Here is a 23,038-nt window from a genome sequence, read left to right as displayed (position 1 = left end):
CAGATCTAGATACCTTGGGAAAGATAGGGAAATGAAGAGCAAAGATGAAGAAAAGACAAGAATGCTAGAGTTTGGACAGAGCTGAAAAAGAGGAAGCTGGGGGGGAAACCCAAAAGTTGAGCAGTTGGAAATTAATTTATATTGGACATTTAAATTGATGTTTATGCTCATATTTGACAACGTGCCTGATATAATGGCAGTTCTTGCCAAACCAGAGAACTCTGAGGTCCCTGGAGTGATGGAGTCTCTTGGAGATGGAAAACTCAGTATTTCTCCAACCCTTTTGGCTGTCGCATGCATCCTGTTCTGTGTTGAGAATTGCTTTTTGTCCTTAAATGAGACTCCCCATCATGAGCTTTCTTCTTGGTTGACTTAAAGGAGAAAAACTAAATGTTTTATATAAAATAAGAGACTCCAGCTTTTTTTTTCTAGTAATTAATGAACTAATTTCTGCGACTCAGAGTAAAACTAAATACAGATGTTAGTAATGTCAACAAATAGGCCCTTAGTTGAAGTGAGTCATAAAGATTCAGCTGCTGAATATTTAAACTTTTATTGTAATTGCTTTTATTTGTATCTAGGGAAAATCAAGTGCTCATCTAAACTGACCCTCTTTCAAGTCATTAAACTGCACACCTTGCCTCTTATGTGTTTCCTCTGCCAGGAAATCCCTTCTTCCTTATTCTATTATTCAACTTCCCTCAAATGTGGCCTCTTTTCCATAATTTATTCTCACCTGGCAGAATTACTTGTTTTCTTGTAATACTTACTTTAAAATACCGTATTTGAGTAAATACTTTAGCACTTACTATAGTCCCTAGGTGGTGCAAACAGTTAATATTCTTGCTGCTACCTGAAAGGTTAGTGGTTCAACTCCACCCAGAGGAGCGTTGGAAGAAAGCTTTGATGATCTACTTTCAAAAAATTAGCCACTGAAAACCTTATGGAGCCCAGTTCTGCTCTGACATGCATGGGGTTGCCATGAGTCAGAATTGACTTGATAACAACTGGTACTGATATATGACACTATAGGACAGAGTAGAACTGCCCCTTATGGTTTCCAAGGAGTGCCTGGTGGATTTGAACTCCCAACCTTTTGGTTAGCAGCTGTAGCTCTTAACCACTATGCTACCAGGGTTTCCTTATGGTTTCTAGTTTAAGCTTTGTTTTTTCTCCTTCCATCCAAACTGTGAGCTCCTCAAGGACAAGGATTTATCTTTGGCTTCACAATGGTTGTCATCCAGGGTGTGCTGGAGTTTGCTCATGCAGACCTATGAGAGCTGATTGTATACATCTCCTCCCAACGCTGCATTCAGTGAAATCATATTGGTTGGTTCAAACTGGCCATCACAGAAGTGTTTACACCATGAAATTGGCACACACTTCAAATTAAGACTCCTGTGTCCAAGAGAAAGAGCCCTGGTGACTCAGCGGTTAAAGCACTTGGCTGCTAACTGAAAGGCTGGCGATTTGAACCCACCAGCCACTCCATGGGAGAAAGATGTGGCAGTCTGCTTCCATAAAGATTTACAGCCTTGGAAACCTTATGGGACAGTTCTACTCTCTCCTATAGGGTTGCTATGAGTTGGAATCAACTCAGCAGCAGTGGGTTTGGTTTCGTTTTTTTGCAACAGGTTTTTTTTTTTAAGAGTTAATTGTTAAACATTTTCCAGCACACTACTACTGGCATTCTGCTATAGAGAAGATGCTCAAAAACTATTGTTTGAAATGGAAAATCTTTTGATGTATTCTTTTGCTGGGATCTCATCAATTTTATTAGTGATTTTGTCATCATTGGTGCAATTCTTGGGAGTATTGTTGATTACCGTAGCTTGTTATCACTGCGGGCTATTAACAATGAGCGTTTTGTTTGTATCGTTCACTAAACACATCAACATCTTTTTCTTTCCCTAATGTTTGGCTTCCAGGGTGGAGTTTTAGTAAAAATTACAGAAACGTGTCCTCCTTTGAACTGCTCAGAAAAGGATCACATTCTTCCTGAGAACCAATGCTGCAGTGTCTGTAGAGGTAAGTGGCTTGGGGGTGTGGCTGGGGGTGGCCTTGGGGTGGGTGAGGATTTAATGAATACTGTAATGATAAGCCCATGGTTCCAAAACTCTCCTCCACTCCTTAGAAAGTCGTGTATCAGATGTACCCTTCGTAGTATCTGCTTCATAAGACTGCTGTGATGATTAAATGGCATAATGGAAAACACCCAGCATTGTGCCTAGCATATGATAAATATTCAATGATCATTCCTATAGTAATGATAATCATTCCTGTAATAATGGTTATTATTGTAACCGTTCTCATTATTATTACATTTTTCTCCTGAGTGGGATTGGGAAGGATTCTTTTCAGCCCTATCTGTGGACCAATTCTGATATCTGACAGAGAATGATTTAGGGTGGATCCTTACCTATTTATTACATTTATATGCAACTTTTTAACTTCCTACAAGAAAAAAGGCTTCTCATAAGTAACAATTAATTACTAATTAATTCCTAGGCAGAAATTGTTTTGCTTGCTATTCCTGAAATTTCTTTCTTCCCTAAATTTATTTAAATTTCTTCAAGCCCCAGCTCAAATATCACTTCCTCTTGGAAATGTCTCCCCTTGGCAGAACTGGATGGATTGGTAGAGCCTAGAATTTACTTAAAAATTTATAAAAGCAAATCCAATTAAACTCCTAGCTACTTTTATGATATTTTATTATTTTAAGACTATATCCATCATGAATACTTCTCCACATTCTCAAATACTCAGGGAGTTAGCCCTTTTTGGTTTACCATTGAAGCTTCCAGAGTTAAAGTGAGCCCACCAGCATAGCGGTTTAGCTCAGGGAACATCATATTTTACCTTTTCCCTGGGACAGAAGTTGGCAAACCTTTTTTGTAAAGGGCCACATAATGTTTTAGGCTTTGCAGGCTTGAATGTCCCTGTTACAACTACTCGAGTCTACAGCTATAGCGTGCAAGCGACATAGAGGATAGGTAAATGAATGGGTGTGGCTGTGTTTCAATAAAACTTTATTTACAAAATCAGGTGGCAGCCCATAATTTCCTGACCTCTACTCTAGCACCTATGAGTCGGAATCGACTCGACAGCACTGGGTTTGGTTTTTTTGGTTTTTGACTCTAGCACCTTCTCGTATATTAACAAATGAACAAACACTGGTTACTATGGAGTTGATTTTGATTCATGGTCACCTCATGCATGTCAGAGTAAAACTGTGCTCCACAGGGTTTTCACTGACTGAGTTTTCGGAATTAGATCACCAAACCTTTCTTCTGAGGTGCCTCTGGGTGGACTCAAACCACCAACCTTCTGGTTAGCAGTGAGAGTGTCAACTGCTTGTACCACGCAGGGACAACTCTGTTAGATAAAAATGTTACAGATTTATCTTAGTGTATTTTCAGCTTAGGCTGAGATTTCTTTCTGTGATTGGTCATGAGAGAACTATTTTTGGTAAAATTCCCAGGAAAATTTAGTACCTTGATAGCCAAGAATGGCTCTTAGGATCAGTGACATGCTAACCACACCATCAGAGTATCTGCCCTGATTTATCTGCTTTCAGGACTACCAGCATATTTGCAGCTGGAATGCTTCAGAAATGTCTAAAGATTGAGTAGAATTTTCAGAGGGGGATATTTATTGGTAACCGATAGGGTTGTTAGGTAGGTCGTATAATTTAATGCAAAATCCATCACTTGCTATTTGTTGAGGTGCCAAGTGGGACCCAGTTTATGTAAATCCTTTCTAATTTGTGATTTTATTAGAGCAGAATCATTGATTGGTCCACAGGAATTCAAGAGGAATTTCATTGCCCTTACCCAATTTACAGGCGCCACAGCTTCTGCTAGCACTCCCTCGGAATCTATACCCTTCTTTAGCAGTGAAGATGCCGGGGGACATGGCATGTCACTGAAAAGTAGCCTTGTAGAGCGCTCCCGTTACTAGCAATCTGAAGGCTTTTACCACACCTGGCTCAGCTTTGCAAAGAAAAGCAGGAGGCAGGAATAATACATTTCATAGGGATTAGGTCTTACTTAGCCAGGGCTGATCTGTGAAGTTGAAGGCTTTCCTCTTTCTCTTTATACCTGTTACCTTCTCAGCCAGGATTTGGCAGCTGATGGCTCTGCGTGTGTGTGTGTATGTGTAAGAAAGAAAGAAAATGTTATTTATGCTTTTTTAAAAAAACCGTGGTAAATATGTGTATAACAAAACATCTGCCATTCCAGCATTCTTCACTTGCACAGTTCAGTGACACTGTGTTCATCACATTGTGCAGCCATCACCGTTGTTCATTTCCACATTTTTGCATCACTCTTAATAGAAGCTCAGTGTCCCCTAAGCAGTAAGTCTTCCTTCCTTCCTTCTTCCCACACTTGGTAACCACTAATAAGCTTAGGTCTGTATGTACTTGCCTATTCTAGATAATTCATATAAGTGGAAACATATAATGACTGAATTATTTCACTCAGCGTCATCTTTCCATGGTCCATCTGTGTTACAGCATATATCAGGACTTCATTTCTCTTTATGGCTGAGTAATATTCCATTGTATAGGCACCACATTTTCTTTATACATTCATCTGTTGATAGGCATTTGGATTGTTTGACAACTCCATATTTTGGCTAGAACTGGAGCATGTCTTCAGAAAAGATATGGGCTGGGGACAGACTTCTCAGGAGCTGGGGTATATGATATTATTTAGGTATATGGATTCTCCTGGTTCTCTACTTCCATCTCGGAATTCAGACATGAGACATGCAAGAAGCATTATTTTTGGCCAAGGCCCTTTTCAGCACCACCCACCATCATTACCTCCTTCTCTGTTCACTCCACGGGGAGTCTCTGCCTGGTACTCATAACGGAAATACTCAGAACATCCAGCCCACTTGTGCACATGCTGAGACGTGCTCTGTAAACCAATCAGAAAACGAAAGGCATGTTTGTCTGGGCAATGGGGTATGCTCTTTTTCATGAAAACCTACAATTTATATGACAATTAACAAGGAATCAATCCGGGTGAGCTCAAAGATCTATTGTCTTGTAGTATGCTTTATGTGAATTTTACTCCCTAGCTCTAATTCCAATATATTTCCCAAGAGAATCTCTAGAAGTAACTTGATGGCCTCTCCCAATATTGTAGGGAATATTTTCCCCTTTGACTTCTATTTGTCTTTTACATTTTTCTCCACGTTCATGTTTTCTGAGTGGAGTCTTGAAAGAGGAGGAAGGGGTTTGGCAATTACTATTCTAACAAGAGTTGGTAAGCCCAGTGGACTTGTAAGACATATTGTTCAGGTCTTCTTGCTCCCTCCTTCTTTCCTCTCTCTAAAACAGAAAGTAATGAAAAGATGAGAAATACTCAATTTCTATGTAAAGTAATTTTCATCCTGCATATGGAAGGGCTGCACCCTTTGCTTTGTGGATTGAGGTTGTCTGCTGACTGGTAGCAGCAAGCAGCCACAGAGGCTGGAGTCTGATGAGCTGAAATGCATATTTCAGGGATGAGCACAGTGGTATGATACAGCTGTATGGATGTTATTGATTACAAGAAACTGAAGTGGCTGTGGCCTCTTTCGATACCTTCACCGGAGGCCCTTCAGTTACGATACTTATCATCTCTCTCTGCCTTAACCGTGAGTGTCAAGTCATTAGTCTGAGTGAAATCACCAGATGAGAATAGGATTCCTCAGAAGTCAAAGTCAAACCTATCTCATGCCTGCTTGGGGAATTTGAAGTTTTCCTAGGTTTGTTACCTGAGGAGGCTTCAACGGGGAATTTGAGAAAGCTGCTGGAGAGTGCTTTTTGCTTTCTGACCTCAACTGGCTGATTGCATACTATCTGTAAAGTTCTCCAAAATTTTTTTTGTGGTGTTTGATTTAATGATCACATTTTATGAATTGGTTCTTTAAATTTAAGAGTCAAGGGTGGAAAGAAAATCAACCATTGCCCTCCAGTCAAATCTGACTCGTGGCAACCCCACGTGTTACAGTGTGGAACTGAGCTCCACAGGATTTTCTTTGCTGTAATCTTCATGGAAGTGAATCACCACGCCTTTGTTGCGCAGTGCTGCTGGTGAGTTTGCACCTCCAGTCTTTTGGTTAGTAGTCAGTTGTGCCACCCAAGGACCTGCTGAGAGTCGAGGAAGGGGTGGTGATATGTTCCTATTGCACAGAATGCCTTTGTCCTTTACAGGTCAATGATTAAGAGTGGAATTAGCTTCAGTACCAGTTGATAGGTTCTGTATATTTTGTATATGAACATAACAGTAAAACTCATTTTGTTGAATTTTAACTTCTCAGTAGAACTCACAGTTGATTATGAAGCTAATTTTTTTTTTCACCATGTCATGCCCATTTTCTTATATTGTTACAAACTTTTCCCTCTCCCCTCTCCCCCATTGACTAATCAGTGTGAGAGGTGCAGGCAGTAGCTGTAACTCATTTTTCTCCTGGTAAGAATGAAACCTAAGACCTCAGCATTAAGAGTAACAGGCTCTGATTGACATATAGTATTCATTGTATCAACAGAACTGGTATCCAAACAAACTAGAGGCTCTGACACCTTGCCTCATTAAATCTTGGGTCATGTCAAAGGCTGTAACTAATCCCCCTGCCCTTTAGAGAAAAATAAAGATATCCCCTCTGAACAGGGATGAAATCCGCAGGTTATTGGTGCAGTTGGGTGGCTCCTTGGAAAAGAAGTACGGAACAGTGAGGGAAGATGCATGCAGAAGGAATCGAGGTGATGGACATTGGCAGGGAGAAACTACTTTGCAATTGATGGGACAGTTCTACTCTGTCCTATAGGGTGCTATGAGTTAGAATTGACTCAACAGCAACAGGTTTTGGTTTTTTGGGGTTTTAAGGTCTCAGTCACCAGTAGCACCACCCAGTCACTGTTATAGCTTCTGTCCGATGCCTCAGGACAGCTTGTGCTGGCAGCATGAAATTTCGTTTACCCGTATCGTTACCTTGAGGTAATGGCTATAGCAGGAGCCTGTCCGCTTGAAGTGTGAGGCCACGAGGTGGAGAAGGGGGAGTGGGCACAGGAGTGACATCCATACTCCTGCCTGGAAGGAAGAAATAAAAGCATGAATATAGCCCTAGCAGAAAAAGATTGCTCATAAATTGCTGGTATTCTCAGGTAAGGAAGAAAAAAAAAAAAAGGCAACAACCTTGTCCATGTATCCTCAGGACCGCTCCAGGAAAACTCAGCAATCATCTGGGCTATCCCACAGTTCTTGACACACTCCTCAGGGTTTTATTTCCCTTGTAATCGGCTCTAATTGTATCTTCAATGTTGCCAGTGACTTTGGAGGGTTTTGCTGCATGCTTATGACTCTCAGTGTTGGGAAAGAAGTTCTGTCTGACATCTGTTCCAAATGTGTTTATCTGTAATTTTAATTCATGCTCACTTGCCCTGTCATCTGGCCTGAACTGGAATTAGTTGAGATTATCTGTACTATTTAAGATTTTATGTCCTTCGATTAAATCCTTCCAAAGCGTCTCAGCATCACACAGTTTTCTTTTTAGTTTTCCTCATCATTTTCGGTGGATTTTTAATTGAAATGGTGTAAGAGAGAAAAGTTCAGGGTATTTGAGGTTAAAAAGAGGCCTGAAAAAGAGGCATTTAATGGGAATGTAAGCTAGTGCCTAAATAGCAGACCTGGCCATTTTCAGATGAGCCAGATCCTCTGCATATTGACAAATGGGATCTGGTCAAATATGGGGATGACAAGACATCCCTGCAGATGCAGGTTAAAATAGACTGGAACGACAGGGCTATCAGGCCAACTGTCAAGGCTGGGAAGAGAGCACTGAAGGGAAAGCACAGGGAGCACATAACATCTGAGGCCCTGAAAGTACCACAGGAATCAGGGGCCAGGAAGCCTGCAGAAGGAACACCTAATACGGGTAGGCTACCTCAGACAGGAAGACCCTTATGTGTTGTGTATCGTCAACGGAATCAGTGGTTTCCTGTGAGAGCCTGGACCACAAGTTCTAACAGGCTGTTTCTGATGGATCAATCCACCGCCCATGTCCATGAGGTGCCAAAGGGTTGTTATCACACTACAGGGGCCTAGACTTCTCCTATAGTATGCATGCTGGTGTAGAGTACTTCTGGGCATCCAGTTTTCATAAAGGATCTTTGGGCCATATTTGTCCTCACTGGCCCATGAATGGAGTTGACACCATACTTACAAGGCACACAGAAAATGCTTATTCAGCATTCCTTTGCTTCTAATACATGACTTTGAAGGTTGAACAAGCAGCAGTGGATATGAGAAGTACTGGCTTTCTCATATTTGAGTTAGGGCAGTAGAATCTAGAATGCATTTTCAGATTGCCCAGATAACTGCCTGATCTGCTGGGGAATACACGAGGGGCAGGAGACTGGGGGGAAAGCAGTGGTGTTCTATGTGGAGTCAACCTTTCATCATCGTAGAGAAGCTGAGATGTTACTAGTCTTTCACTGGCAACAAAACTCTAAATATAGGGCCACTAGAGGGAGTCCAAATTTCAGACTGCTTCTGGCCAGAGGAGAATGAGCATCACCCCAACTTTTGTGTTTTTTCATTAATTTCCTCAAACATATCATGAACACGTGCTGTTCCATGTGTCTGGAGCTTCTACTTTTTGTCTTGCCAACCTCCAGGGCTCTGCTTTAATACTTTGTGTTAGGACTCTTCTCTGTGATACATTCCTTTGGTAATTCTATAATCCTCTTATAGTTTTCTTTTGTAATCCTACACTCAGTCAGTCATTCCTGCTACTGTAAAAGCTGACTGAGGGCAGCATTCATGTTTATGCTGTTCATGGTAGTCTCTGTTACATTCCCATTGCCTTGTACAATGTTTGGACACATGATAGGTGCTTGATAAATATTTGCTGATTGAATGGATGGTATCTATGTTAAGAACTACAATTAAGGAGATGGCCAGAGTTAAACCTGGAGCCTCATTTCAGCAGCTTATGTGCCTTTTCTGAGCATCTGCTTTTGTTCCCCACTCAAGTGTGAGCTCCAAGGGGATCTTACTCATCTTGGTATGTCCTCTGGGGGTGGTTTTCTGTTGTGTGATGAGTTATTTTTTTTCCAACTTTTGAGTCCCCAAGGAGTGAGTAAGCATGGAGTGTTTCTTGGCGAAAGAAACAAGATTGTTTCTTTGGCAAGGTTTAGGACGCTTCATGGACTAGAAAATGTGAATAGCTGATGGAATACTGGTCTCCTCAGGCCGGAGTCAGTGTTCCCTGAGTGCCCTTGACGATAAAAACCATGACTGGGCAGTTGTATGGGGTGATGAAGAGAGACTGGGTTTTATAATCTGCCTTGAGTTTATGTCTCTATTTCACCCATTACCTATTATTTGTGTAACCATCCAAACCAAACCTGCTGCCATTGAGTTGATTCCGACTCATAGCGACCCTATAGGACAAAGTAGAACTGCCCCCATAGGGTTTTCAAGGCTGTAATCTTTATGGAAGCAGACTGCCATATCTTTTTCCTGCAGAGTGGCTGGTAGGTTCAAAGTGCTGACCTTTTGGCTAGAAGCCAAGTGCTTTAATCACTACACTAGCAGGGATCCTTTTGTGTAACCATAGGGAAGTTTATTCATCTCTAAAATACTTTCTTAAGAACTGTGAGGATTTAGTCACTAAGTCAACAAATATATGTTAAGGTCCTATTATGTGCTGGATATTAGCCACAGGGCGAACAAACTTGCATGATCCTTTGCCTTGTAGAAGTGAGCTTTAGTGGGGAGGTAGACATTCAACACATAAACACAGAAATAAACTAATTATGGTAATTTCGGTGAAGAAGATTAGGGTGGTGTCTTAGTCATGTAGTGCTGCCATAACAGAAGTACCACAAGTGGATGGCTTTAGCAAAGAGAAATTTATTTTCTCACAGTCTAGTAGGTTATGAGTCCAAATTCAGGGTGTCGGCTCCAGGCAAAGGCTTTCTCTCTCTGTCGGCTCTGGAGGAAGGTCCTTGTCCTCAATCTTCCCATGGTGGAGGAGCTTCTCAGACGCAGAGACCCCGTGTCCAAAGGATGTGCTCTGCTCCTGGTACTGCTTTCTTGGTGGTAGGAGGCCCCCAACTCTCTGCTTGCTTCCCTTTCCTTTTATCTCTTGAGAGAGAAAACGTGGTGCAGACCACACCCCAGGGAAACTCTCTTTACCTTGAATCAGGGAGGTGACCTGAGTAAGGGTGGTCACCACAATTCCACCCTAATCCTTTTAAACATAAAATTACAATCACAAAATGAAGGACAACCACAGAACACTGGGAATCATGGCCCAGCCAAATTGATAAATATTTTGCGGGGACACAATTCAGTCCATTACAGGTGGTAAATAAGAGAATAACAGAGGGCTTAATTTAGACTGAAGGGGCAAGGAAAGCTTCTTTGAAGACGCTCCTCTCCTGTCCACATGGTTAGGTTCTGAGGACTAGGTTGTTGTGCAAAAAATGGAGGATGACTACATCACATCACAAAATGAAGGGTGACTACATCATTACAAAACTGCCAAATTATTACATAACTGCCAAACCATTGAGAATCATGGCCCAGCCAAATTGACACATAACCTTAACTGTCACACCCAGCTTTACTATCATCTTGTAGCTTGGCATTCATTATTGCCAGATGTAAATCGTTAATGTGCAAAATAGTCAGATAGTAGATTTTTTTATCATTGTCATAAATGCAAGATGGATAATTACATAGTCTGTAAGTGAGGAATAGGTGTATGTGATATTTATGTTGGAATTTGAAGACTGAGGAGGAGTTAGCCTCATAGGGATGGGTAATAGTGTTCTGAGTCAGTGGAACAAATTTGCAAAGACCCTGAATCAGGAAAGGGATTACTAGTATGCTGGAAGAATTAAAAGAAAAGCCAGTGTGGTTGGAGGGCAGTGATGGAGGGAGGGTAGGGGCCTTGTCTGTTGTCTGTTTTTAGGTCAAAGTTAAGGATTTTGTATTTTTTCTTAAGTAAAATGGGAAACCCAGGGAAGATTTTTCAGTGGAGAGTGACATGATCCAATCTGTGTTTTAAAAGGATCTCTTTGTGTAGAAAAGGATTGGAGGCAGACAAGAGGGGAAGCATTTGAGAGCTACTAGTTTGCAGTAGAATGGGGGTGTCTTGTGCAGATGGAAGAGAAATAGATTCAAAAGATATTTATGAAATAACATTGACAGACACATGGGAGGGCCAGTATTTGAGTATCGAGGTCAAAGAAGCCTCCTAGTTTTCTCGTTTGGGTAGATAACGGTGCTATAGATAGATGTGGAGAACCTGGGGAGTGTGGATTTGGCAGTCAAGATCAGGAGTTCAGTTTTGGCCAGGTGAGCCGTGAGATGTCAAGTGGTCCATTGGCTTTACGACATAACATGTAAAGTGGGACATGCTAGTACTCAGTATTACTTTCTATTCTCTTAGAGGGGACTGTGACCCCTCATGATTGGTTCTGGAGGAGGATGAATGTTCTCAACCAGCGACCAGAAACAATCAGATACAAGTGTTGGCCCAGACTCAGTTTCTGCTAAGAACAGGGTGGCACAACTTGCATTTGGGTCCTAAACGGACCTATTTTTTTTTTTTTTTTTTAAGTTGTAGAGGACATGGAAGGGTTGAGATCCACAGGTGCCATTAGGGAGTAATCATTAGTCACGTATGCTGCCAGCTGTTTAACTGTGAGCAGTATTTTCTTAGTGTCCCTAATAAGAACCTTAAAGTAAAATTATGATTCTACCATTTACTGACTGTTACCTTGGATAAGTTAGTTAAAGTTTCAGCCACATTTAACTAATCTGTAAAATGAGGATAATAATACTAATCTTTAGGGTTGTTGGGAGGATTTAATGAGGTAATGTGTGTAACTTGCTTAGCGCTGTGCCTGGCATGTTGGAAGAACTCAATAAATAGAAGCTTTGATAAGATAGTTTCTGTATTTAGGCCAGAGCAGATTAAAAGATACCACTGTGTGCTTCTAATTATAGGAAGACAATTCTGGAGACTCTAGAATCACTAATTAAAAATAGCCAAATAAAATAATTTGAACATTGGGTGGTTTATTTATTTGTGTGTGTGTGTGTGTGTGTGTGTATGTGTGTGTGCATTTTATTCAGCCTGGCCACGGCTTCTAATTAAAAAAAATTGATTTAAGAAAGAGGATGGCTTTGAGAAGACTCATGCATCAGACTGTGTTGATAACCACCAGAACAACAACAACAAAAAGTAACAACAGTAACAAGGTTTAACTGGAAGACTTGAGGAAAGAGACTGTGGGTAGCAACAGAAGACAAATATCCAGGAAGGGAAGCATCTGTGTCTTAGATGTCATGCTATTCAGACACACCAGATAAGAAAGACAAAGCCCTTAGAAGGATTGTGAAGTGTGGGGAATTAATTGAGGATTTATGACTTGGTAGCCAACTCAGATGTTGAGGTGAGTTTTTTAAAATGATGATAACCAGCTGGGGTGATGGAAGTGTTCTAAAATTGGATTATAGTCATGATTGCACAACTGTGTAAATGTACTGAAGGTCATTGAACTGTATACTTAACAATAGATTAATTTTACGGTATGTAAATTCTATCTCAATAAAACTCTTTAAAGACAGGCAAATTGGTGACTAGCAAACCCATCCTGATTAATATGCTTTCTGATTGGTTAAGAAGGGGCATTGCATGCCACTATATGTTCATTCCTTTATTCATTCACTCATTCGTTTACCTGCCCTTATTTCTTCCTGTCCATATGTCCATCTGTCTATAAGCCATCCATCCATCTAACTATCCTGTGAGAGAAGCCTTTGTTCGAAAGAAAATGAATCAGACTCTGACTTCAAGAAGTTGGAGTGACTCAAATTAAGATTTTTTGTTAAGATTTGGAACACCTAGCAGAAAAAGAAATATATATATTGGGAATGAGGAAGAATCTAAATTGTAGTTTGTTGGAATCTATATATGCAAAAAGGATATATTCTTAATCCTTAGGACCATAGGAAACTCAGTAATTTGTTATTCTTGGGAGGACAGTGCGATAGCACAGCGATTAAGAACTCTGGCCTCAGTCAGGCCTGGGTTTGAGTTCTGGCTCTGTGTACTTTACACAAGTACACTAACTTCTCCAAGCTTCAGTTGCCTCATTTGTGAAATGGGAATGGTAATAGAAGGCTCATAGAATTGTTAATAGAATTAAATGAAATAATGCACGTAAAACACTTAGTCGAATACCTAGCATATAGGGTACTTGATGAGTGTTAGTATTGCTTATTACACCTGTGTCACATAATTCGAGGTCACTCAGGTTTCTCAAGTTTTCCCCACGTTTCTGCTCACTATGAACTCAATGAGCTGGAATTGACCCTTTGGCAATGGGTTTATGGATTATGAGCTCAAGGGCAAGTTCTGCATCATCTGGATGTGATCTCTCCTTCCCTAAATCACTATGACAATTTGTCCTGCTCACATCTCACTTAACACAGATTGCCTTGTATTTGAGGCTATTCATGCATATGGCTTATCTCTTCTCATAGTTTATAATTTCCCTGGGGGTGAAGAATATATCTTAAACATCTTTACATTGCCCTTAGAAACTTGCAAGGCACTGCCTTGCCCGTAGTGGCCCATGCAGCAGGTGCCCCATAAATATTGAGTGAATGATTATTCATTCACATGTGCAGAGAGACAAGCAGACACTGAATAAATATTGTTTGAATGAAGTTCTGCATTAATTAAAAGAAGACATGATTTTGGCACAATGGCTGGACTCAACCAAAGTGGATTTGACATCAAGGCCAGTTTATCCCACCAACCCTTCACTGTCCTTGAAGTACAATTTACTCAACTGCCTGCATTGTGAGTTGCCATAGCACATGCCTGATAGAGAGATATGCATTGAGAAATCAGCAGTGGTTGTGGGGCTTTGTTCAGGCTGTCAAATGCACGTGGAAGGAAAAGGACAATTGCAGTCTCCTGGAAAGAAAGAGAGGAAAGCAGACAAAAAATACGTGTAATAAAGAATGCACATATGACATTGAGTCAAGCTTCATAATGAAAGTGAATGTGACTACTTACTTACCGAGCAATTCTGACACAGAGAGTGAAGTCCAGGCATTTTCTCTGGCAGATAGAGCTGTGATTCCTAAAAATTGTATCTTTAATAGCAAAAACATCAAGTACTTTTAGTTGTAATGGGTATTGTAAGCCTTTCAAGCCCCTGTGGAAGTGTTCTAAGTGGGCAGAGGTTTTATATCTCCAAGTTAAATTCTTGTTTTGATTTCGACTGGGGGCATCACCAGTTAACAGGTATAGGGAGTGAGACTGGGTATGATACGTATGCTCACCCAGGGTTATGGATCTACTGTTTAATGGCTGGAGGAGTGGCTACATGTTTTGCTTTTTACAGCTAGCTTTTGCTATCTGAAAGAATATGTGATGTAATGAAGAGTATATGCGCACTGTAGTTAGCCAGACCTTATATAGAATCCATTTATTAGTTATATGTTAGTGAGTTTGAACTTTTCTTACCTTGAAAAGGATGACAATGACCTATTGACTTGTTTTGAATTTTAGTCATCATCGTTGTTGTCATTGCTGTTGTTATCATTATTGTCATAATTATCATAGTGGCTAACATTTTAACATCTAACATCTTAGTATGTATCAGAAATTGTTCCAGGTGCTTTTATGCGGATTATCCCATTTAGTTTTCTCAATAACGTATTTTAGAATAAGGTATATACTATTATGTTCATTTCAAACATCTAGTGTAAGTGGGTAGTGTAATGCCAGGCATATTTTAGGAGCTTTCATTTTATTATTATTATCATGTAATAATAATATTGTCACTATTTCCTAGCCCAAATATGCCTAAATACCTTTGATTGAAAATTATATTTCAAAGAAAAATGTTCTGGAATGTCATCATTGAAAAGAATTGAACTTCAGTTTATTGAGTTCAGCAATTCCCATATTTTCTAAGCGAGAAACTGTTGTTCACATGATCAATATGTCAAAAAGATAAAGTAGAGCTATTTGAAGCAGAATTGGGAGACTTGAGCCCTACCTAACAATCAACTGTGCCCAGGGCTCTGAGGAACATAGTTTAAAAATCACTGATGTTGTCCATTCCTGATATGTATATTAAGTGATTTATACTGTTTGTTAGCTGCAAACCTTTAATTAGGAATTAGATCTCCTGACTCCCAGATCCAATGTTTTCTATGACACTACAGTATGTGATGCAGAGCATAATTATTATTAATTAAATGTACTGATTTAAAGATGATGAAGCACCTTCATATAACTTACCATATTTGAACTTGACAACTTTACCAACTCCTCCTAGTTCACATAAAAAATGACTTATATTAAAGACTTTTTTAAAAGTTTAGTAGAACTGGCAGTGTAGTAAGGGGAAAAAAATCAAGAGATCAGAAATATTGAAAAGAGGCAATTCCGCTGACAGAAGCTAGCACTGGAGTTGGAATTTGCCTTGAGGACAATTTCTAGTCCCTGGTGGTTTAAAATCTGGCTTTATGAATAATGTGTAAGTGGACAGGAGACAAAGCCTAGGGCTTGTAGGAGATTCATAAATTAAAAACTTTGAATGGTGAATCCTTCAACAGGTGAGCTAGGAAGAATTTACTCTGTAAAAGGAGATTTACCTGTCAGTCTTGACTCTAGGTGGAGGTCTGGAGGAGAAAATCCTTCCATGGAATTCCTTGACTACAAGTTTGCAATCTTGACTGCTTAGGGCCAGATTTTCTTCTACTGTGTGGCTTAATACTCATGCCCCAAAGCAAAAAATGTAGTTCAAAGTTGACTTGGGTTGATAGTTCCCTCAGACACCTGACAGAAGGAAACATAAATCCTCCTTTAAGAAATGTAATTTTTAAAACACAAGTCTCAAATAATTTCCACAGATTAAATTCCAAAACATATGAGCTCATACATAAAAGAACTACTTAAAACACAAGAAAATAACCCAGCTTGCATGATGCTCAGCATAAAAAGCTAACTACAGAATCTAAAATACAAAGAGTGAACATATTGGAATTATCGGTATAAAATATGCATATGTGATATGTTTAAAGAAATAGGAAATTAAGGAATGAAGGAATAAGAGACTATCAAACTTGACCAAGCATATTAAAAAAAAAGAATCAAATAGAATTCCACAAAATAAAAATATAAGTAAAATTTTTAAAAAGTGTAGATGACAAACAGCCTTTAAAACACAGCTGAGGAGAGAATTAGTAAACTGAAAGATATATTTGAAAGTTACTCAGAATTCAGCACAAAGGAGAAAGAAATGGATGATATGAAAGTGAATCAAAGCGATAAGGAAGAAAGCTCGAGAAGAAACCAAACCAAACCAAACCCAATGCCATCTAGTTGATTCTGACTCATAGCAACCCTTGCAGGACAGAGTAGAACTGTCCCATAAGGTTTCCAAAGCTGTAAATCTTTATGGAAGCAGATTGCCATTTCTTTCTCCTGCAAAGTGGCTGATGAGTTCAAACCACTGACCTTTTAGTTAGCAGCTGAATGCTTAACCACCGTGCCACCAGGGTTCCTTTGAAAAGAAACAACACATATCTAAATAGAGTACCTGAGGAGAAAAATAAAGAGAATGGTGAAGAGAGAATGTTCAAAAAGATAATACTGAGAATTTACCAAACTGATGAAAGACACCAATATTTAGATTCAGGAATTCCAAGGAATCTTAGGAACAATAAATAAAAAGAAATCCACACCTAGACACCTTGGATTGGAACTGAAGAACATCAAGCAAAACAGAACACACAAAGAACAATAACAACAGATGAAAAAGGTCTTACAATCAGCCACAGAGAAAGGACAGGTCACATACAAAAGAAGGACTGTTAGATAAACAGCTGACTTCTAAACAGCATTAATATAAGTCAGAAAACAATGGAAAGACATTTCCAAAGTGTTGAAAGAAAATAATTCTATATCCAGTGAAAGTATTTTTCTAATATAAGTATGGTATAAAGACATATTTGGACAAATTAAAATTAAGCACAGTCACTACCAACAGATCCTCACTAAAGGAACTTATAAAGGATGCTTTATGAAGAAAAAAAAAAAAAATTATCCTGGAAGGAATGTTTGAGACGCAAGAAGGAATGGAGAAAGTGTTTAAATGGGGGGAAAAATACATATATATATATCCCAGGAAACATGTTCAAGAATGTATCTAGCAGCATTGTTTGTAATCTGAAACCTGCAAATATCTCAACTGTCCATCAGTAGTATAATGGATAAAATAAATTTTTGTATATTAATATGATGAATTATTACACAGCATTGACGAATAAATGAACTATAGCTATAGGCATTAACATAGATGAATAACAAAAAAAAACATACCACAGAAGAAACATGTAGTCTGATCTCACTTATGTCATCAGGCAGATGTAGTCCAGGGATAATGATAATATTCTGGTTGTGTTAACTATATTACTATTATGTAAACCATATATGTCCATTTTATATACTCTTTTCTATGTATGATAAGTTGTAAAATAAAATAATTAAAAGGAGGCTGGTTGTGCAAGAAGCCTGTAGGAAGAGAATCCAGGATCAGCATGGGCAAAAGTCTTCAGGTATGACCAATCTGAGCAGTTTTGAGTATCAGGGAAAAAAAAAGTCATTTAAGTTTGAAATGATTCAGAGTTTCCTATTCCTAGCCACTCAACCTCTACTCAGCTTATCTTTGCATATTGCTAAGGTATGTTTGCATATATAGTAACATATAGTAACAATGCTGCATGTTTTATTGTTTGGGCATCTTTCCTCATTTTCTAATGTTAATTTGTATTTGCTTTTTTTAGGTCATAACTTTTGTGCAGAAGGGCCTAAATGTGGTGAAAACTCAGAGTGCAAAAACTGGAATACAAAAGCTACTTGTGAGTGCAAGAATGGTTATATATCTGTCCAGGGAGACTCTGCCTACTGTGAAGGTTAGTAAGCGATTTAATGAAGTCAGTTGTGAATAACTGGATGAGAAATGTGTTCCTGGTAGATGTCATTGAAGAGTAAAAGCCATCATTTGGCTCTGGGGATTCTATGGTAAGTCATGGTCCTATAAGAAATCGTATCAACCCACCAGGGGTTCTCCATTCTCCTGGTTTATCCAGGCTGCTTTGTAGCATGAGAAAGCAAGACTTTTGAAGGTAGTCATGAAATACAGCAAGGCAACCAAAGCAACTGGGCCATAGCAAATCCCATACTCTGCTGTCATTTTATATAACAATCACCAGCAAAACCATAAATATATCATTTGATGTATTATTGGAGGAGAGGGTCATCTCCAAGCTCAATTAAATGTTATATGATAGTACCTTTTTTAGAAGGTCACTTTGATACCAGCTTATACCAAGTGTCTTCTTCTTCACCTGCCAAGGCCAGAATTTTTGTCATTTCAATTGCATTTCTTAATGACTGATTCATGTGCGGCCAATCTCTAATGTCACCTTGAAGTCACAAAGTTTACACACAGATTCATAACTTTGGTACATGGGCCTATGCCATTATAGTGGGTTGGTGCCCTCAAGCATCATTAATCCCCATTTCCACTCTACAGAGCAGAACAGATCCTCTGTCTTATGCAAACACCTCTTTCCAAGCTCAACTCCATCTACTTGAGTAGTGGGCACTGTACACCCTGTCTGTTCAGCATGCCAGGACATAGTGGGTTAGCTCCTTCCTCTACTCTCCCCCTTATGTTGATATTAGACTTCTGACCCTGGTCTATGTGAATAGCATCATGATATAGGAGCCTAGCTGCTCACTAGCTTCCTCCTGTAAGCTTAGAGAAGTTCTAATAGGCAAAGTGGTGGCTGGGCTGTGTGTCTCTGTTTGACCTGTTTGTACCTAATAATTTCTCTCATCTTCATTAAGCACGAGTGTCTGTGTTAATCAGGAACATGGATGTCTTGAATAGAATGAATGAGCATAGTATTGGTCAAGCCCATGTAGTTTGGTTCACAACTGGGTCAGTTGTTCTCAAGGTAAAAAGCAATATTAATTGATGATTATATCGGGAAATTTATTTTCATTTTTTCATCATTGCCTGTATCTGCTGTTTCATACTGTTTACCCCTGGTTAATTTTTTGGATTGGACTAAAAACTTCCTTCAGTTGTTCAGGTGATGTACCTTAATCACCTCTAGTCATCAGTACCTGGTAAGTGGCCTTTATTTTCTACAATTTTTTTCTGGAAGATTTTTTCCATTACTAACTTCATTCTCATCAGCAATATAGTATAACTAATGAGTTTTTTCTTTCTCCACCCTTTGTTTTTTGATTTTTTTCTTTGCTGACCTTTATGGATTTGAATTTGATTATGGAAACATGCCCCTTTGGTTGTGAACCTTTTTCATCTATCCTTTAGTATCATCTTACTTATTTGTCTATTTTTGGGAAAGGGACTATACTTTATGCTAATTGTTTTTTAGGTCTTACCTTGTGCTATTTCCTGTTTTTATCAGAAAATCAATATAATTAAAAAAATTAAAACTCAACAGTCTCATCTCCATTCACCATATAGTAAAATCCTACCTACTAAGCCATGTGATGATTTAAAAATTTTACATTCTTACCTTTCTTCTATATGTTGGAACAGACTGAAAAACTATCAAAATGATAGAAGGAACCCTAAAACAATCTGAATCCCGATTTCATCACTGGAAAACCTTTTAATTTTCCCTTGGAACCAGTAAGCCCACCATTCCTGACCCCCCTTAACAATTTTTTTTTTAATTGTACTTTAAGTGAAGTTTCTAGAGCAAATTAGATTCCAGTTCGATAGTTCATGTATAAAGTGTTTCATGGCCTTGGCTTCATTCCCCGTGATATGTTAGCCCTTTCCCCATGTCTGCCCTGGGTTCCTGTTTCCTTTTGTACTGAGTTTCTACCCCTTCCTGCCTTCTCATCTTTGCTCTTGAGCAAATATTGCCCTTTTGATCTAGCATAATTGATTGTTCTAAGGAGCACATTCCTCGGATGTTATTGTTTATTTTATGGGCTTGTCTATTGTTTGGCTGGAAGGTGATCTCTGGGAATGGCTTTAGTTCCAGGTCAGAAGGGTGTCTCAGGGCCATAGTCTCAGGGTTCCTCCAGTCTCTGTCAGACCAGTAAGTCTGATCTTTTTTGTGAATTTGATTTTTTGTTGTACATTTTTTCCCTGTCTGTCTGGGACCCTCTGTTGTGATCCCAGTCAGAGTGGTTAGTAATGGTAGCTGGGAGCCATCTAGTTCTTCTGTTCTTGGGGTTGTGTAGGCAGTGGTTCATGTTGTTTATTAATCTTTTGAAGTGATTGCTCCCTTGAGCCTTTGGTTTTCTTCACTCTTCTTTGCTCCAGATGGAAAGAGACCAATAGTTGTATCTTAGATGGTCACTTTCAAGCTTTTAAGACCCCACATGCTACTTACCAAGGTAGGATGCAGAACATTGTCTTCATGAGTTATGTTGTGCCAGTTAATGTAAATGTCCCCCAAATCTATGGTCCTTTGCCTTCAAGCCTAGGAACTTTATCCTACTAGGTGTTTGGTTAAGTCTAAGACATTTCCCCTGACTGTGCCCCTTGTGTGCTCTATTGTCCATATTAATATATAAGGAGCACCTATAGTCATGCATGTAGAAATACCTACTGCCAAACCCATATCTCCTGGTGGGTGTGCTGCCTTACATCCTCCCACACCTCTTGGCATAGCTACCTATGTGTCCGTTTGTAAACTATTTGTTAATACTATTGTTGCAGGATTGTCTATGTTAGAGTAGTTACCATACCAAAACAAACAAACAAACAAATAAACAAACAAACAAACAAACCCATTGCCATCGAGTTGATTCCAACTCATAGTGACCCTGTAGGACAGAAAAGAACTGCCCCATAGAGTTTCCAAGGAGCACCTGGTGGATTCGAACTGCCAACCCTTTGGTTAGCAGCCATAGCTCTTCAGCACTAGGTTTCCATAGTTACTGTAGTTACCCTTTATTCTTGAGTTCCACTGAGTTTCCTCTCTTGTCTTGGTCATGTTATGCTGACTTCTCCCATGTTGTGTATTGCCTTTCCCTTCACTAATATTAGCACGTGTCTTCTATCTATTTGGTAATTTTCCCTCCTTCATTCCTCCTTGATAACCATCAAAGATTGGTTTTTTTCTTTTTTTTCCTGTGTGTAAACCTTTTGCTGTTACTTTATAATAGTATCTGTCCTTTTGTGATTGACTTATTTCACTCAGCATAATGTCCTCCAAATTCATCCATGTTGTGAGATGTTTCATGGCCCCCTTAACTATTCAGATCTGGCAAAATCTAGGAGAAAACTATTGATGCTAATGCTGTTTGGGACTTGATTCTCTCTGTATTGATACAGTTTTTTATTATATAGAGTTAGTTCCATGAGGAGCCATCTGTGGTAGTAAACCTGCCCTTTCTCAGTGAGACCTTGTTTTGTTATTATGTTGAGTGATTTTCTTGGACATACTCCTGGTCAATTCACTATATGCACCTGGCCTTGGGCTAGAATGCTTTGTGGTACCACTCTAGGCAGTGGTGATATACTTGGGCTTTAGTCTTTTCTTTGTCTATCTTGGAGACTTACCATAAGAGCATGGAGGGAAAGATGGCACTTAAGGAGAAATGGCTAAACACTGGAGTCCATCTAAGATATTAGAACAGAGCTCAGGAGTCAGGTAAGAGTCAAATACTGGTTTGAGGGGCAAAAAGAACCAAGTAGAGTGAATAACAACATTTAGAGAGGTAGCATTTTATCCTGCTCTGCCATTGTCTGTATGTTGGACTTTGGTCCTTGAACTTCTCTCAATGCCTGAGAAAGGGGATGGCTGTCACTGGCTTGGGCTAACTGTGCTTATACACTAGAGATGGAGGGAGAGTTTGCCTTCCTTGAGACCAAATGATTTTTGTCCTTTTCCTGAACTAAATAGCGGGGCAGTAGCAGAAAGAGGGTAGAGGTGGTTTTGGGGTGGGCAAAAAACTATGTTTATCCCATTCTTTTATGGTTAAATTTAGCTTGTGGCCATTTCTTTAGCTTGGTCCTAAGAGTTGGTCTCTCAGTTAGTCTGATAGACAAGCTAAGAGGTGCCAAGTGGCCACCTGGGTCCCAGAGACTCTCAGAGGCTGGGCTTATTGTCTTAGTGTAGCCAGGGAGATCTATGAACTGCTGCAGGCAAGTTATTTTTTTACCCTGAGTAAATGGAGTGAAAATGACCCATATTGTAACAACCACTATGAACAAGACTGGCTTGCAGATTAAAACAAAATGTTACACACATTGTCCAGGCTATCTTGAAAAGCCTATTCAGACTTTCAGTGGACAAAGAAGTACAAAAGGCTTTCAATTTTCTTAACTTCCTTGGGTAGTAGCAGAGATATGATGTATTAAGGACTCCGTCTGCTGTGCAGAGATTGCCATAGAAACTGCCATAGAGAAGATATCGGGACTCTTAGCCAATCAATAGAATATAATAAGACCCTTTGTCAACTATGATACAAATCACGGGAGGTATTTCATTTTACCTCCTCTGACTCAAGCAGGAACGTTCCCCATTTTGAAAACTGCTTTAGTTGGATTTTAGTGTTTTATGAATCTAGTAGCAGTTTGCTGAGGCTTTTCTCCTCTGTGACGATATTTCTGACAGGTTAGTCTTAAAGTAGTTTCTGATATATTAGTTTAAGTTAAAAGTAGTGTCTGAGGGCAGTATGGCAATTGGGGTCATACTCACTATCTCACTGTTTGAGTTTGGAGCCCACATGGCTAAGAGTCTCAGAAACTTTTTTTCCCCTGTAGTAAAAAGTTATTTAGAAAAACAAAGGGCAAAGTGATGTCATATGCATTATGTGGTCTTCCTGGTGTTGAAAGGACTGCAATTAGTATTGAATAATCATACCTCCTACTTTCTGAGTATTCTGAATTTTTTAAATTTGTTAGAGTAAAATTTATATATATTTTACTTTCTGA

The 23,038-nt window shown here is 39.3% G+C and overlaps 1 protein-coding gene across 1 annotated transcript in view; it reads left to right on the top strand.

Annotated features, from left to right (window-relative positions):
* Positions 1-1,615: 1,615 nt before the first annotated feature.
* NELL1 (neural EGFL like 1) overlaps positions 1,616-23,038 on the top strand; it is a 299,325-nt gene continuing 277,902 nt past the window's right edge. Inside the window, exons 1-2 of the mRNA XM_010592184.3 lie at positions 1,616-2,028; positions 17,886-18,014. Of these exons, the coding sequence (XP_010590486.2) occupies positions 1,914-2,028; positions 17,886-18,014 (244 nt within the window). The 5' untranslated portion in view covers positions 1,616-1,913. The remainder of the gene's footprint in view (positions 2,029-17,885; positions 18,015-23,038) is intronic.

This window comes from Loxodonta africana, chromosome 7 (genome assembly GCF_030014295.1).
Source record: "Loxodonta africana isolate mLoxAfr1 chromosome 7, mLoxAfr1.hap2, whole genome shotgun sequence".
Lineage (NCBI taxonomy): Eukaryota > Metazoa > Chordata > Mammalia > Proboscidea > Elephantidae > Loxodonta > Loxodonta africana.
Note: the sequence above shows the minus strand (reverse complement) of the source record. Positions and strands in the feature narration are given on the sequence as shown.